This window comes from Rosa chinensis, chromosome 4 (assembly GCF_002994745.2).
Source record: "Rosa chinensis cultivar Old Blush chromosome 4, RchiOBHm-V2, whole genome shotgun sequence".
Classification (NCBI taxonomy): domain Eukaryota; kingdom Viridiplantae; phylum Streptophyta; class Magnoliopsida; order Rosales; family Rosaceae; genus Rosa; species Rosa chinensis.
The window spans coordinates 11,115,612-11,133,429 of record NC_037091.1 but is presented as its reverse complement, the minus strand read 5'-3'; the positions used below and the strand labels follow the sequence as shown (position 1 = coordinate 11,133,429).

General features: G+C 37.2%; 3 protein-coding genes across 7 annotated transcripts; 2 read left to right on the top strand and 1 right to left on the bottom strand.

Moving 5' to 3' along the window:
- The first annotated feature begins 4,659 nt into the window (after positions 1-4,659).
- Positions 4,660-6,454, top strand: LOC112198799 (F-box protein SKIP22). Its single transcript, XM_024339904.2, has one exon. The coding sequence runs from the start codon at positions 5,702-5,704 to the stop codon at positions 6,260-6,262; it is 561 nt and encodes a 186-aa protein (XP_024195672.1). The 5' UTR covers positions 4,660-5,701; the 3' UTR covers positions 6,263-6,454.
- Positions 6,455-7,290: 836 nt separating this feature from the next.
- On the bottom strand, positions 7,291-10,753 carry LOC112198095. 4 transcript variants are annotated; one of them, XM_040518899.1, is made up of 6 exons: positions 10,460-10,753; positions 10,270-10,350; positions 9,257-9,344; positions 9,060-9,152; positions 8,215-8,464; positions 7,291-7,709 (listed from the first exon to the last, which is right to left on the bottom strand). In XM_040518899.1, exons 2-6 carry the CDS (start codon positions 10,303-10,305, stop codon positions 7,694-7,696), a joined length of 483 nt encoding a protein of 160 aa, XP_040374833.1. In that variant the 5' UTR covers positions 10,306-10,350; positions 10,460-10,753; the 3' UTR covers positions 7,291-7,693. The 4 variants fall into 4 exon arrangements, with proteins under 4 accessions (XP_040374833.1, XP_024194908.1, XP_024194909.1 ...); XM_024339140.2 differs by having other exon boundaries at positions 7,294-7,709; positions 9,257-9,349; positions 10,460-10,746; XM_024339141.2 differs by lacking the exon at positions 7,291-7,709 and adding an exon at positions 7,942-8,105 and having other exon boundaries at positions 9,257-9,349; positions 10,460-10,745.
- Positions 10,754-13,291: 2,538 nt separating this feature from the next.
- LOC112198092 (plasmodesmata-located protein 2) lies at positions 13,292-16,731 on the top strand. Of its 2 annotated transcripts, XM_024339136.2 has the most exons (4): positions 13,301-14,541; positions 14,734-14,841; positions 14,970-15,025; positions 16,406-16,731. In XM_024339136.2, exons 1-3 carry the CDS (start codon positions 13,752-13,754, stop codon positions 14,975-14,977), a joined length of 906 nt encoding a protein of 301 aa, XP_024194904.1. In that variant the 5' UTR covers positions 13,301-13,751; the 3' UTR covers positions 14,978-15,025; positions 16,406-16,731. The 2 variants fall into 2 exon arrangements, with proteins under 2 accessions (XP_024194905.1, XP_024194904.1); XM_024339137.2 differs by lacking the exon at positions 16,406-16,731 and having other exon boundaries at positions 13,292-14,541; positions 14,746-14,841; positions 14,970-15,297.
- The last annotated feature ends 1,087 nt before the right edge of the window (positions 16,732-17,818 follow it).

Below are 17,818 nucleotides of genomic sequence, written 5' to 3'. Positions count from 1 at the left end.
AGAGGCGAGGGTAATAAAATTAGAAATCCCTTTTCCTGCCGAGAAGAATACTACGAATTGAGAGAGATAAAGAAACTCTAGCTACGTAATACGAGAATATCTCAGGTTAGGTTAACCTATTTATACAAAACCAAAATTACCCCTAAAGGGAAATCCAAATGTCCGTCAAAATTCCATTCCACAAATGGTCTTTCCAACTGTTTACCTAGCACACCCAGCAATTAATTTATTCTAAATACTCTTAAATATTGCAATTAGCTTCCTAAAAATCCCCTCATTTTCACCACCCAGCAATTTATTTATTCTTTCTAAATACTCTTAAATATAGCAATTAGCTTCCCAAAAATCCCCTCATCTTCACTACTAGGCAAAAGAAAATAAAGCCCATTTCAGACCTGTGTACCCAACAGAACCAAACCCACCGTATAGGACAACTTCGATCAGTGATTTGGGTCTAGTATTCAACACATACTGACATGATTAACTCTATATTCAAAAAGAAAGCTTGCGAATATAGTCTTCCGGTTCTCCTCTTATCATTAAAGAAAAGGCCAGAGTTCATGTGCCATGGGAGATGAATAACAAAGGTTTTGATCAGTAAACAGAAATATATATATTAACACTACAAACTCAGCAGTACACACAGCATCTTAAACATGTAAAGCTTGATAGATTAACTTCAAAGATCGTACTTGGATAGTTTCCTTTTACCAATGTTGAATATTCTTATTATCACCCAAAAAATAAAAAGGTGGTTCTAGTTGGACCTCCAAATTTGATATTTAGACCTCCAATTTTTTTTCAATTATTAATAGACTTTGTCAAGTCATATGAAAGACAAATAAGGACAAAGAGAAAAAAATAGAAAAAATAAATAAATAACTCTTCTTCCCTCTCCAAATGTAATATTTAATTAATTTTTTTTCTTTGGAATTTCCTTATTTTCCTTTTATATTTTACCCCAAACAATTAAATAAAAATAATAATTATTATTGAATACAAAATTAAATTCAAAACAATCTGATTTGAAATCCTTGGGTCAAGAACCCTTTCTTTAAACTAATTTCATTGAATATTATGATGTAGTTATTACTCGATCTTCCAACCAAAAACCCTTAAAATCCTTCTTTTAGCAAATTCAAAGGGATTCTAGCAATATCAAGATTGAGAACCTACCCTCTGATTAATTTTAGTGGAGGAGAGACCTACTCATAAGAGAGCAATATCATGTGACTTCTTCTCGTGGTTGAAGGTACAGATAAAAAGTAGAGTAACAGATTGTTATATCTCATGTTCAAAGCTGTTTTGGTAAAAATAAGGAGGTCTACTTAGCTTTTTCAAGTATTCTAAAAAGTAAATTAGAGGTGTACTAAGTATGGGAGGTCCAAATACCAAATTTGGAGGTCCAACTAGAACCACTCAGAGCCGGCCCTGAGCATAGGCCTAATAGGCACAGGCCTAGAGCCCCCAGTTTCATGGGCCCTAAAAAATATATATAAGTCCTTTTATATAATGTAAAAAAAAAAATATCTAGAATTTATTCAATTATTTGATCACCTATATGTGACTTTTGTTCTTCCCTCGTTAACAACAACGCATACCTTGCGTCGACCTATCATATGCCGAATCTCTCTCCTTCTCACTTTTCAAACGAAAGTCACGAAACTTGGCCATGTAATTCTCTTCTGCTCAAATTTCATGCCTCTTCGGCTCTTCCTCTTGTTGATGAGGAAAAAGGAGACCGTTCTTCATCCATGATTGCAGTCTTATTTTATCTTAATTTGTATCTAGGATTCTGGGTGATGATAATTTTATGTTAAGACTTAATGTCTTAATCTTTTTCTTCTTTAGTTTTTTATCTGGGTCGCTAGGTGATGAGTTCTTCCTTAATTTGTGTTTGGGTAGGTAGGATTGTAGGAGAGGAAACTAGGTCTGTGGTTCTCCTATATTCTTTAATCTCATAGAGTACAAAACCATGAATTAAACAAACAATCAACTTGACTATTTGACTGACAATTGAAAATTATTTTGCTTCGCTGACTATTAATAATCAATTGAAATTGGGTTTAATATTTGGATAGTGGTATTGTATCAATTGAAAATTGTGTTGCTTTGTTGACTATCAATTGAAATTGGGTTTCAGAGTAACAAGAGTACTGATTATTGTAATTTCAAGACTTTTATTTGAATTAATATAGTATACTATTTTTAGGGTTAAATACTGCTTACACACTTATAGGGTTTCATCGTTTCAGTCTCTGACCTTCGAATTTCACCTAAAAAGTTTATGAACTACCAATTTCCTCCCAATTGGTCCCTGCCGTCAAGCATCCATCAAAAACTCCGTTATCTTCCCCTAAAAAGTCTATTATACCCTCATTTACTTAAAAATATATATATATTTCTCTTCCTCTTTTTTTTTTAATTTTTTTTCTTTTTACCTCTTCTTCTTCTTCTGGCTCTCTTGCCTCCTTCTGTTCATCTCCTCATCAAGATGGTTCCAATCCACAGACCTTCAAGACATGAAATGTAAAAAAGAAATAAAAAAGAGAGAAAAAATAAATTAAAAAAAAAACAAAGTAAGTGAGGGCATAATAGATTTTTTCGGCAACTTTAACAGAAAATTTTAACGGCAAGGATCAATTGGGAGGAAATTGAGAGTTCAGGGACTTTTTAGGTGAAATTCGAAGGTCAGGGACTGAAACGATGAAACCCTATAAGTATAGGGAGTAAACAGTATTTAATCCCTATTTTTAATTACTGGTCCCCCCCTGTACTTTCAGGGCGTCGACAGTTTAGTCCTTAACATTTCAATTTTAACAAATAACTCCACAGACATTCAAATTTCACACAGTTTGGTCCAAAATGACCATTTTACCCCTCACTTCTTCTTCTTCTTCTTCTTTTTTTTAATTCTTCTCGCTTTTTTTTTTTTGGTTATTTTTTTTCTGCTTCCATCTCATTCTCTTTCTCGGCTCAGAACCAACAACACACACTCTCTCTCTCTCTCTCTTCTTCTTCTTCTTCTTCCTACTGCACTTGCTGGCACGCCATCTCGATCTATTCCACCATGGCCATCATCCTCGCCTCCATCCCAATCTCCATGATCCTCCGCTCAATCTTAATAGCATATGTAGAGGGACCTTGGGCTCTTCGACGACGGTGGAGATGAGATCGAAGCAGAGGCTGAGTGATGATTCCGACGATGGTGGCGAGGAAAATCGCCAGAAGCTACCACGCATTTTTGGTGACGCCAACAGGAGTCGGCACGAACCAGAGGATCACCCCCGTCACAATCGACGCGATCAGAGGCTTCATCGCCATGCCTTGCCATGGCTGCTTCGCCTGAGTAATGGAACCACCGCTGGAAGCGACTGCCTTAACGGTCAAGCAGCGGCTTCGGAGGGGAGCGAACTAGCGGCGGAGTCGTTAGTTTGGGGAGGGCAATGAGAGGGCTTAGGGTTTTGTTGAAGCCGAGAGCGGCAGTTCTGAGCGGGCCAGGTCGGGCTTGGGTTTGGAGTCTCGTACTCGGTTTTAGTGATAGAGATTTAGGGAAGGCGGTTCGGGATCTGAGAGAGGGGAGAGGGGCGGTGGTGAGAGCAAGTGACCCCATTGGGAGAGGGGAGGTTGGGATCTGCTGCGGCGGAGCTCTGAGCACTCAGAGAGGCAGCAGCATGTGAAGATGCGGTGACTGAGTGAGTGAGACTGTGTGCGTCGATGGGCAGCCATGGGAGTGGAGAAGAGAGAGAGAGAGAGAGAGAGAGTGAGACGGAAGTAGGAAAAAAAATAACAAAAAAAAAAGCGAGAAGAATTAGAAAAAAAGAAGAAGAAGAAGTGAGGGGTAAAATGGTCATTTTAGACCAAACTGTATGAAATTTGAATGTCTAGGTAGTTATTTGTTAAAATTGAAATATTAAGGACTAAACTGTCGACGCCCTGAAAGTACAGGGGGGACCAATAATTTTCCCTTGTTTATACTTACGCACTTACTTTTGAAGAGAAATTTTTTTAATAAAGATATTTGAAGGTAGGGAGCCCCACTTTTTTTTTCTGCCTGGAGCCCCGGAAATCCTAGAGCCCGCTCTAGAACCACTCTACGAGGGATTAAAGAAAGGTTGGCAATAATCCATGGCCAAATTCACTAAACCACTCGCCCTAGCCAACTCATCTTGGACAGCACCATTGGGAGATTGTTGTTTGTAGGTTTTTCCAAAGAACACCCAAATTTGCATGGGTACAGTGATGAGGGTATTATGGAAAAGATAGCTAGAAATGGTTAGAAATATATATAAATTAATTAAAATAAATTAATTACTTGGCGTATTAGAAGTTTTGCTGGATACATTTAAAAAGACTCTACCATAAATAGGTTTCGATCACCATTCATTCTTTTCCAAATTTTTCATCGAGATATTTTTCAAATGTCTGTTGAAATCTCATTTCATAAATTAAATATCTAATTGATAGATGACATATTTTCTTTCTAAAATAACATTTTAAGCATTACCTCAATTAATTAGGGCGCGTTTAGCTCTAAGGGGGGTGTATTGTATTTGGATTTGTGCAGACTCTTTTTAAATGACAGACTTTTTGAAAAAGCCATAGACTATAGACTATTATGGATTTCTTAAAACCATTGATTTTAGCAACAGACTTTTATCGAACTCTCTCTTCGCTGAGAGAGAAATATCGCCGTCCTCTTCCTTCGCCAAGCGGCGGCGACAAATTTCGTCGCTGGCTTCTCTCTTCGGATAGCGACGGCGACATCTCTATTTTTCTGGCCCTCTCTTCGGTTAGAGAAGATGTTTTTACTGTAATTGATGGAGATCGAGGTCGTGCTGAACGGATCTGAATTGATGGACGTAATCCAATTCGGGGTTCTGTTCATGCTGCTGTAGGTGTGGCTGGTGGTGGAAGAGATGTAGGTGGTTGTGCGGGATAGGGACCAGCCTCGGGTCAAGGAACTGCTACAGAAACGATGGTGATTCGTCTTAATGGATGGTCGGTGGCAAAGGTCGTTCGACTCCATGGTTTGGCAGGGAAGCTTCTCTGCTCAAAAGCACTGGATAATAAACGTCGGAGTCCGGCACGGCAGGGAAGACGACGTTGACGCGTCTGGTTTGGCAGTAGAGACTTCGGTGGCGGCTGCGGGGTGACTCCGTCGACTGCTAGGGTTTCAGGAAGGATGAAATGTTGGGATCCATTTCGGGCTTTGGGCTTAGGTTAGACTAGGCTGTTTAGAGCGAAGCATCACTTCTGCCCCATCCATCATTGCAGATTTAATTTTGTTCTTAGAAGCCTTAGGCCTTCCTCACTTTTTCTTCTGAGGAGAGAGAGTCAGAGGACCCTGATCTTGATGTAATGAAAGCCCAATGTCCTCGGCCACGACTACGTAGTTCCAGTGCAGGGAGAGCCAATAGGTGCTTTCCCCGCCTCAGCATCGTTATCTCAGCAGTCCATTTATGGCCACTAAGCTCCACCACCTGTGTTGCAGGCACCGGTGTATTCAGCGACCCATTCTTGCATTCCAAAATAAACTGAGCACGGTAATAAGCTCAAGATATTGAAATTAGTGGTACATGTGGCTCTCTTAGAGTCCGGTTTTGTGCGGTTCAACCCAGGTTCAGTTTCCGGTAAATCGGTTTTCTATACTTTGCCTGAGATTCTACAAAATGATGGTGAGGTTATTGAAGGGATTGTGATGGTGTTTCCCAGTTTGAGTCCATTCTTTGCGGCCTACCGTGACGGTTACCCTGTATGGTTGGATGAGAAGAAGTTTGCGCCTGCCATGATCGATTTTGTTTGGGGAAATAATAGATTTGATGATTGTCATGTGAATGTGGGATTACTTGAGAGACAAGTTACGGAGATTAGAAATATTGTGAAGAATGAAATTGCATTGCCATTACTAATAGATCTTTGTGCAGTGGCCGGTTTGCGTGCTCCACCGTGCCTTATGGGCCTTCCTGCGGAGCTTGGAGCAAAGATTTTGAAGTCGCTGCCTGGTGAGGATATTGCTAGAGTGTCGTGTGTCTGTAAGGAGCTGCGAAATCTGGCTAATGATGATGAGTTGTGGAAGCAAAAGTTTGCTGAGGAGTTTGGCTTAAGTGGGAATGAAGTTGGAGACCGCAAGTCTTGGAAGTCCTGGTTTGTTGTAAACTGGAAGAACAAGAAGGAAACAAATAAAGAGAAGGGAAAAATTATAGTGGGATATTGGTGGCGCCGGAAAAAATATGATAGAGAGTGGCCTCCTTTGCGCTAAACTCCAGAACTGCAATATCTATATGTACTAATAAGCATCCTTAGTTCTCCAATTGCAGCTAGAATGATCTTAACTAGATTTCTTTTACTTGTTCTGTTTTATTGTTGACGAGTTCAGTATTATGTAGCTGTATTTGTTGCTTGATTGTGTGGGATATAGTCTTCATCTTTGAACATTACCATATTTTTCAGCTTCCTCATAAACTGAAAAAGATGGTACCATCTAAGCTATTTGATAAAAGTAATCTTTATTCCTTATATTTGACCAGTTCTTTTTCTAAAGATGAAAAAACTCCAATGATGTTCTTTTTCTGCTGCAAGTTGATCGCGATGGCTTTCATCTTGTTTGGCAGATCTTAGACTAGGCAATATCCCAAGTCTTTTGTTTTGGGTTAGTGTGCGGACAGCACCAGATGCACTGCATTTTATTGCGCCTCGATCATCAATATTGCATGCATAACCTTTTGAAAATTTATTGCATGTAGTAATGATAAGAACCGGAGAATGTACAGATTGGAATAGAAGCAGATCGCTTTCTTATACACGTGGGAAAAATGAAAGGCGTGAGCTTAAGCTAGGGTGGAAAATGAAACCTAGAAGAGTTCACCCTCTCCTAAATGACTAATCTCCTACCCTATAATCTCAGAGAAATTTCTCTCTTTTTGTTAAAGAAAGGGTCCTTTTTTCTGGTGTGGCTTGGCTGCTAATACAATTTCTGTAGACGAAAAAGGGGTCTCAATACAAAGTATCGAAATTTATGATCATGATGGGTTTTCTAGTATGGCTTTGGGTAGCTAAATTGCTGAATGAGAGAGGTCAATCACCATGGATTCTAATTCGAGAATCTAGCTTCAATTGTTTCTGGCATGGGATTTAAGAGTGGCAGAAATGAAATGATGAGGCCTTCACTTATGTACCTTCCCTTAGACCTTGTCGTAGTCAAATTTGGAGTCTCTGCCTAGTATTGATATTACCTAAGTGGAATGTGTTTGTAAGGAGCTGTTGATAAAATGTAAAAGAACATGAGAGTGTTTTGAGAGAATTTCTTGTGTATTTCTTCTCTGAGTTCAAATTACATTTACATCAACTTATACTGACCTCTTTGGCATTTGCCCTATACAATTCAAAGTAAATACGCGTATGGTCATTGTGAGCTTAGTACAATTCAAAGGCTCCTCCTTGTCTTGCTTTGTGCTTGTCTGCTCCAGTCAGATGGAATCTTATCTGTTCTATGTCTTGGAGCATAAGGTTGTGCTTTGGCACTGATGTGAGCAGAGACCTGCATATTGTCTAGTTTTGGACCACTATTGCCTCTCAATCCCGTATCAGGATTGTCACCAAACTTCAATCCTATAGTTTTGAGATCTTGATAAGGAGTGTCATCGAATTCCAATCCTAAATTAGGATTGTTTTTACTTTCCAGTCCTATATCTTAACAGCTGTAAAATCTGCAAATGGAAGAGAACTTGTGGAAGCAGAATATTTGGAGTTTGGCACATATTTGCTTGAAGTTTTGGTTTACTATAAAAACTGAGAAGCAAGGAGGGATGGCTGAGGCAGAGGAGAGTTTATTTGAGGAAGGAGAAGAAAAGAGGGATTTCCAGACCCAGTGCTTTGCTAGGTGGAGAGCATTTCAGATGGATATCATAGAGGAAAAGAGGGAGAAAGTAAAGAATACCATAGCAGAAGATACAAAATACAATAGTAGCAAAATTGTGCAAAACTTTCATGTCCTTGTGTGAAACATCTTTCCCCATAAACAAAGCACAAGCTATTGCATCAGAAAAGGCAGATCCAATCAATATCAGTAGTTCACACAACTGTAAGCACTGATCTAATGGTTACTACAAAAAGAAAACACTGAAATTGTCACACAGCTAGGTAGATACATTCTATATCAGTGTAATTCATTCATAACACCCATCTAATATAAACTATAAACCAAATACTCACTTTTCCTTAGAGCTTGATTTCCCAGTTCTTGATGGCCGTATCTGACTTGTTAGTTTTGATGCTGATCCTTTCCTTTCCTTAAGACAGTTCTCAACTAAAGTCCCCTTGGATTTTTTTGTATTTATGGAGTTTTCAGTAATGTGGAGTGGAATACATGGTGTACTTCTATTCTGAACCAAGCTATGATTCTTCAGAGCAGATGGTCGTTGTGCTTTGATCCTATTTTTGTTTCCAATCACCGTATCATTGTCTGAAAACATATAGATAGTGAAAGAGTCCATCATATGTACACAGACTAATGCTGCCGAAACTTGCTTATAAGCTAGGTAATGATGCTATTTCAAGTATGTTTATGTAAATTTCTTCAATCTGTCAATAATCTTAATCATAAGGGTTTAGCCAAATGGAATTACATCTGCATCACATGTGCTCATTGGAGATTCATGCACAATGTATTATCCAACAGTATCCCATCGTCTGCTATCCAATTTTCACACTTCTTGCACAGAATCTGTTCATTAAGAGTACTAGTTCTTAAAAGAGTCCATATAAGGTTTTTAAGAGTCTATATCAGGACATTAATCACTGGGTAAGTGTAATTCCTAAATCCTAAAGTCTGATTGCACAAATACCTTGATAACTGATACATAATCAACTTTCTAGTTTCAAGTATTATAGGTATTCCAAGGTTATATAGATTTTGGTCACATCTATCTTGGTCTTCTAAATGAGAGTTATTAATAGTATTTTAGTAACAGCGGGTTTAGAAATATCCTACTGGTCTCTTGTTTAAAGTTTTCTCAACTGGTACTGTATCATATAAACAAAGGAGGACAAGACATTACCAGGACTGGATAAGACAGCACGAGGTGGAGGGATTGAGCTGGCTCTAATATTTTGTTTATTCATCTCTTCAATCTTATTGGCCTTCTTTGCTCCTGTAAACAAGAGCAATGAAAATGTCAAAACTGCAAGATATACAATAAAAAGGATTTTTTTCCCCTAACAAGTAGGATAAACACAATTCACACTAGAACTGTACCTTCAGCAACAGAGATTGATGGCATAACTACTCTTGGAACATAAGATTTTGGAACTTTTGCAACGGTAGCTGGAGAAACATCTTTGTCCTTCACTATAGAGAAACAGAATTGTCAAATCACTGTTTTAAATCACCTGATTGACCTAGGGAATATAATAAACTCCAATGAATGAGAATTTTGTTATTGCATTAAAGATTGTAAGGAAGAATGCAAAAGGAAGCAATCCTTCTCTAGTGAGGCAGTAGATTAAGAAATCTTCTTAGTATTTCTGACTAGTATTGAATCTACGGTCATAGACTCAGAGGAGTAAATCAATCTACACGCAACCTAACTTAGACATGAAAACTGATGCTTCTTATGTCTTGGGAAAAACATAGAGATCAGAACAAAGGTTTGCACTAAAGCTTCTGTATTATTAGTTCAGAATGATCGGAAGAAGCAGATAATATATCATCTCAGCATGTAAGTGTCACAAACAAGCCCAAGATTCAATGACAAGGCTCAAGGTTATGAGGACTGGGGAGGATATCCCTACGGCATTAATTTCGGAATACAAATCCTATCCACCACTGCCTGAATTTGGAAGTGATGCACGTGCAATTCAAAAACTGATCAATTGATCAGTCTGCTCCCCTCTGAAGACCAGAAGTATAGACCATTTTTTGTACTACTGCAAGTCAGTCCTGATATCTAAAAAGATCATAAATTCCAATTCCTGTTCATTCCTCGGAATTACTAAAAGGAATGAACTCAAAAAGAAGTTTCTTTACACATGCTTTAACTTATGATCAACAAACATAAGTTTAATACCAAGTATATTTATGTTTACAAATGAATTCAAGCATGCTAATAAGACTGAGCAAGGAGACTTTCAAAGTTGTGAATCTGTGATTCCCAGTTCTAGTATGTCAATTAGCAAAACATGTAACCAGGACTGAAATAGAGCTAGAAGGAGCAGAAATTTACTAATTAATTCTATTTTTCTCAAAAGAGAGGGGATCAAAAAAGAAACCTGGAGTAGAAAAATCAAGAAGGGCATGTTGATCATCCTTCTCTTCTTGTTGCCTGACCTTCACCTTGGGATACACATCCACTTAAAAAAAAAGAGAAACAAGAAAACCCAGTTCAGAACAAAAACCAAACTTCTTATAAAAACAGAACCCAGAAAGTAAAAAAGAAAGAATAGAACTTGAGAAACCCACTTGTGTTTGAGAGCTTCTTCAGTAGTTGTTGAAGGGAGCTGAAATGAAAGGCTCTGAATTTGGGGTTGTTCAAAAAGTTGGGAGCAGATTGCTTTATGGGTTCTGTTTGATTCTCTAGTCTACAAGATGATGAAGGTGGAAGGAGGAATCCTGGACAGGTCAAAAGCCCCTGAAGGTAGAGACTTCAGACTCATATGTGTGTCGAGTCATTTTGACAGACACTTGGATTTTGAGACGTAATTGGGCACGCGTTTCAGCTGAGAGATCGTGATTGTGAATCAGAATATCATAGTGGAAATGTCAACGCTTCATTTGGCCTCGTGTTTCCATTTCAAAAATTCAAATTTGATAGGTCAATCATGTGATTGCACAACGACAGGTCGTTCTCGGCCTCTGGACATGCACACGGTTGAGACGAAGGAGCGGGTGTGTTTTGAATCCATGCATTTTTCAAGTGCAGATGTACTAGTGTCTGGTATAGATATAGAGGAATGAGAATCCTCTTTCCACATATGTGCCATGGGATATTCTAAGAAAAACCAGAGGAAGTGATTTCTCCTTCAAAGTTCTTTGGTTGGATTTTCCTTTGTGTTCAACATGAATCTGGTTTTCTTTCCATAGTAGAGGATTTAGTGCAAATAACTAAAGTTAGATCATCATTTTAAAAATTAGGAACCGACTTACTACTTTGTTTAAACATTAACGTGATTGAATATAGATGTTTAAACAAAGTAGTAATTAGATCAAGAGATGTTTTGCTCTAGGATATCATGATCTTTGATAATGAGGATAATTAAATGGCAACCTGAATTTCGATCTTGACTGATATTCAACAGTTTAGTCATCAGACTTTATCTCTCGAAAATTTTTACCATTTTATAATTAATGTTTATTATTCATTACTTAACCACCTATGTCATTAGGTGTAAGGTTTCATTCAAAGGATCTTGGTACAATTAAGTAAATCATCTTGCAAAGCAAGGATATGTGGCACAATAATTCACAACTTAGGAACAAATCAATTAGACAGGTATACTTTTTTTGTTTTTTAAGTAAAGATCATCTCATTTATGATACAGTGGTAAACAGAGGATTAGTGTAATTCATACAACTAACCATTAATTGGCACTACACTAACATTGCATCGAGTTGGTTATGACCCTTTGTCATTAGTTGGAATAGCTTTATTCAAATGGTCAATTAGTAGTATACAACACACTTTTTTGTAGTCATACAAGTACTAAGCGGCGTTTCAAAAAAAGAAAAAAAAGGACTAAGTGAGATTAGTCGATTTAAAAGTGGACATTGATAAGACTTAAATAAAGACTCACATAACCGACTAATCTCATACAATGTTAAACATAGAACAAGTGTGACTCACATGATCGACCCGTTTATAAAATGTAAATTTAACTATAACCTACTCCATTCTCTTTCCCTGTCCACTCCTTAAGTAACCCGAAGGAATAGCCCTTAAGCAAAGACTCGAAGACATGGTGATCAATATGCTTGTGTGGTGTGGCTGACTGGATGATATAGCTTCTTCTTCTTCTTCTTCTTTTTCCCAACAATATATTCACATCTTCTCATCAAACCATTAATTTGATGCATCCCTTCATCCTATTCACCATAAATTTTCTTATCATCCTTATCCATACTCACTGAATAGAGGTGACCGACAACTTTACAAGCGCTCCTTGAAGCCAAGTCATACATACAATACACTGCCCATTATGAACACTTGATTGCAAGCATTAAATTGGAGCACGACAAGCTATCCAAATCTGGGATTTTTCTATCATTATTCAACTTTCAAGAATGGTTTCATCACTTTGCTTGAGATAGGGAGGTAATGGTTTGACAGATCTTGTGAGTTATTCTTACTTCAATACAACTCAAAGTTAAAAAGTAAAAGCACAATTATAAACTAAGCAACATGCAAAATTAGTAAGAAGCTAGTGAGGCATATTCTCAAACTAGTTCAATAAAACTTTACACCTTCAAGTACTCCACCTCATTTGGTTGGTAAAGCAAATTAGTTTCAGCCTCTTCAGGCTCACAATTTCATGTTCAGATAGCTCATGTTTGATTTGGTATTTAAAGAAATTTATGTATTTAGATGCACTTTTCACATTTTAATGCATAATAATGAATTTTGATTAAAGAAAAGAAGGAGAAGAGGACATGGCTCCATGAAATCTTCTTCTTACTTACATGCAACATGTGCTAACTTGATGGTGCAAAATTCGAAGAGGGTATTTATTCTTGATGTTAAAAAAAAAAAAAAATACCATGTACTAGCTCTAAATAAAAAATGGTTAATTCTTTTCATTATGCAGCTATATGCATCCATGATGGCCTTTTCAACATTAATTATTTCTTCAGTTTTATACAGCTAAAATGCTCTGCGTTTTTATATCTTATAAAATTTGGTACTTCAAGTCTTCAAGCCACAATATGTGACCATAGAAAATTATATTTCAGAAAAAGTAACAAAAGTGATGCTCATCAAAATATATATGACAAAAATGTAAGGCTTTTTTTTTGGTCCTTACCAGCTAGAAATGGTACAATTTGCCTCCAAGTTTGTAGTTTTTTGTAGACATCTAGTAATTCATTCAAGACTACAAGTTCAGGCTCCATGAGTGGACCACCCAACATTATTTATGTATACCGTATAAAAGTTAAAAAAAACTGCTATAATCTAATTGCTCTAATTTTACTCATGTACTTTCAGTCAAAGACTCAAAGTTCATAACTTTCTTCCTCCCCAAAACCAAAATCCTTTTCCTTCACACTGTGATACTCTGCCCAACCCAGACCTCTTTACACATGGGAATATTTATTCTTCTTTTAAGATTGCTATTTTCCTTATTTTATACAATGCCATTTTGTTCTCATTCTCTTTCAAACATTTAAAAAAGAACACTTCTATTAAAGCTAATGATCTATCATTCCCATAAATAACCATTTATTTGCTACTATACTATCAATTATACACTGTACTCCTTCTGGACTCCTGTGTAAAGAAAGATACCGCTTTGCCCTTTGGCTCTCTGCATTGCGCACAGAGAGGTAGGCCATCCAAAGCCAGAGGGAGCCTAAAAATCCCAGAACCACTGCTACACCATCCAAACCCAAAAACCAAACCAAGTCCAAAAACCCAAAACTCTTTCAGCAGAAATTGCTGAAAAGTCATATAAAGATTCAATCTTTACTGTCCATTCTCACTTGGGTACCTCTCAATCCTCCCAAAACCTGAAATGTTTTGATCCAGAAGCAGAAAAAGCAAATGGGTTTACTCTCAAAACCCTTCATTTTCTTCCTCTACTTGCTTCTGTTCTCCAATCTTGAGCTCATCATCCCAGTTGCTGAATCTGCCACTGATATGACCTCCATGGTGTACAAAGGTTGTGCAAAGCAGACCTTTTCAGATCCAACTGGGGTTTACTCCCAATCCCTCTCTGCCCTTTTTGGGTCTCTGGTTCAACAATCCACCAAGGCCAAGTTTTTCAAGACCAACTCAGGCAGTGGCCAAACCACCATCTCTGGTCTCTTTCAATGCAGAGGTGACCTCAGCAACTCTGATTGCTACAGCTGTGTGAGCAAACTCCCCCAAATGGTTGACAGTCTCTGTGGCAAAACCATTGCTGCTAGAGTTCAGCTAATTGGTTGCTACATGCTCTATGAGATTTCTGGGTTTGCCCAAATTTCAGGGATGGAAATGTTGTACAAGACTTGTGGGGGAACAAACATTGCAGGGTCTGGGTTTGAAGAGAGAAGGGACACTGCTTTCACTGTTTTGGAGAATGGTGTGGTTAGTGGTCATGGGTTTTATACCACAAATTACCAACAAGTCTATGTCTTGGGTCAGTGTCAAGGAGATGTGGGTGACTCAGATTGTGGTGAGTGTATGAAGAGTGCAGTGCAGAGAGCTCAAGTTGAATGTGGGAGTTCCATTTCAGGCCAAATCTATCTCCATAAGTGCTTTGTGAGTTACAGTTACTATCCAAATGGGGTCCCCAGAAGGTCATCTTCATCTTCATCTCAATCATCATCATCATCCTCTTCATCTTCATCAGGTAAATGGCAGAAACCAAGTTCTGAAATTTTGGATTTGGGGATAGAAGACCCTTCTTTTTTCTTATTCTTTTTACAGTTTCTGGTGAGTTGATTCAATTTTTCACTTGCAAAGAGTGATGTTACTTCTATAAAATATTCATATGTTGGTAAGTAATCTGATTTGGAATGTAATATGTTATTGATTGACATAGGGTCAAATACAGGGAAGACTGTGGCTATTATTTTAGGAGGAGCAGCTGGAGTTGGATTCCTAGTCATATTCTTGTTGTTTGCCAGAAATTTGATGAAGAAGCATGATGGTATGCACATTCTAGATTTGAGAATATGAGATGAATCCTCTTTTTTTTTCTTTCATTCATTTTTTTAAATTAGTTCCTGGTACCAAATACTAATCTGTCATTGGTTGGAATATGCTGTTTCTATGCAGATTATTGATAGGAGAAGATGGGTTCTCACTTCACAAAGAGGCAACCTTCTTTAAAGGTGGATACTTGTAGCAATTTTTCTTCTTTTCTTTTTCTTCTTTTAGAGAGAATATGGGGGATTTTGTGGTGATGGAATGGGCAAATGGGGGTTAATTTGAGCATGATCCTTTTGTTGGAAAAAGAAGCATTCAGAAAAGCTCTTTCTTTTCTCATAGAGGTGAAATATCATGTGGGAGAATGAATCATGAATGTCTGTCATTTTGGATGGAAATCTGGACTAAAAAAAATAGTGGAGGATGGAGTAACAGATTTTGGCCTCTTATTACTTTATTCTTGATGAGCCATGTGGGACTGTTTGTCTCTTTCCTCAATTCTGCAGACCAATGCTTCTCCGATTTCTTCACAACTTTTATGCTTTTGAGAAAGTTGCAACTTGCAAATGCGCCCTCTTTCTCATAGTTTACAGAGTACTCAGACTGTGTTTAAAATTTTGGTTTTCTGGGTTTTACGTATTAATTTACTGGCTGACAATGAATGTGACAAAATTGTTTTGAGGCAAGTTTAATATTCCTTCTTGTGCCATACAACACACAGAAAACAACAGTTTACGTGCTTTTGAGCTTTTTGATTCTCAGACCAAAAAGAACGAGCTTTAGATACACCGCTGTGAATTTGAAGGTTGCAAGAAGCAGTTGCTGCATTTTGAATTTTGAAATGCTCTTTATTTTTATTTTTTTCTTGGTTACTAAGAAAACTCTCAGCTCACTTCGTCTTCAGGTATAAGGTCTTAAAGAAATGATCTTTTGATGTTGAAAAGATCACCATATACATATATTATCTGAAGCAACCTGTCTAACTTCCTCAACACATTTTACCCCTGCCTAAGTCGCACTTTAGCAAATATCTATAGTAAATATCAATTTTGCATAGTTTATGTTTTGTGAAAAACTGCTCAACTTTTAGATTAAGTAGCAAAAAGTGTTTAGTAAAATTAAATAAAGCAATTTAATCTAAAAATTACACTATTAAACTGCTACTTATAGAAGTTGGTAAAAAATAACTTTCATAAACTAAAAATTACGGCCAGTTACGATTTAAGCTAAGCTAACCTAAAGTGAGCCTTACTTGACACCCCCTAGATTGGCCAATATATGTAGCATGGGATGTCTGTTTTTGCACCTAGGAAGATCACTAATGGCCCATAACCAAGGGTTTACACTTCCAAATGCTTTATTTCATGCGTATACTGCTTTTTGAAATTCTATACTTTGACTTGGCATATCAGAGAAATTTGTTTAATGAATAATCCTAGTTAGCACCAACAAGTTATGTGTATGTGACCTACATGCTTTTTGGTATCACAGTTGTGTTGCTTTCTTCTTTTTGGATGAAACATGAAAATCTCATCCTCTGCTGTCTGCTGTAAACACCATTGTAGGGATACATTATGATCAGTTATGAAGCTGTACATGTGATATGTAGAAGCAATGAGTGCAGAAGAGAACAAACCCAACAAGTCCCACATTTGATACGTTGGATACTAGAATTTGAAAACAACACGGTCAGCAATTGATGTTACATTAGAAGAGACTTTCTTCAGCTTCAGAAATGAACGGGGGATGAAAAGGGCCCCTAGGTGGAATAGACTCTACAACTGGTAGTACTCCCTCATTCGGTGGGAAATCTTGCATCAAACTGTTTGAAGATTTTCTGTGCTGTAGAAGATTCTAACTAATAATACAGTGGTAAATTTATGGCTTGTCTTCACCTTATTTACTTCACCAAATGTCATTTCTCTTTCGTCCTTGGGTGTAAAATCCAACATCGATCCTATGAGTGCTTACTAGGACAATAACACCAGGATGAAAATTCCAAATAAAAGACCATAACTTGACTCAAATTAATAGTCAATTCTTATCAACAAGTCCGAGCACATACAATGTCATATTAAGCTCGTATAGAGTGTATTAACATCTCTTACTAATTTAAATAGTAGGGATGAGACAAAACAAAAAAATTTAAATAGTATGGAGTGAATGCAATCGTCCTCACTCAACATTCTGTCCATTTATTAAATGACATATAATTCTTTCTTATTTTACTGTTTTCCTTAAGAAACATGACCAAGAGGTACAATCAAGCATAAAAAGTTAGCGTACAAAAAGAATTTGTAAAATCCTCTACCATTAGCGTAAATATTGAATTGCCGAAATTTAAGGTGAATAAGAACATTTTTGGACAACAAACTCATATGTAATCAATCATGAAGAACAATTGACAATCTTAGCAGAATACAGCTCTTAATGAGCTCAATTACTAAGCCATTTTCAGATTCTAACATAATGAGGCGCAAATTGTATTCGACTTTCATCCAGATTGAAAGGGGATATTGGGGCTGGTATGTTCTTTGACTGGGTACATCAGTTGACGTAATTAACTTGGAAATCAATACAACCAAGATGGGTTTGCAGGTTATGAATATGATGACTTGTGAAGCTTCTAAACAAATCAATTTCAGCTCAGATGAACACTGGCTGGTAGCATTTGGTTTTAGTAACTAACAACTGGTGAAGATGGTTCTCAAGCTGTAATATTTGACAATTTTTTTTCTTTATATATAATTGATGATTCGATTAGTGAAATGTACGTGCACTAAATAAAAAGGCAAAAACTCAATAATATAGGGGACATTGCCAAGCTGGCAAGCTGTGAACAGATGGATGATTTGAATGTAAATATGTAATGATAGGTCAGAGTAAATTCATGCACTGCACCAATATTGCTTTCATACTACTTTGTTAGTTGCTACTACAGAATTCTAGACTTTTCATACTACTAAGCTTGTTTGGTG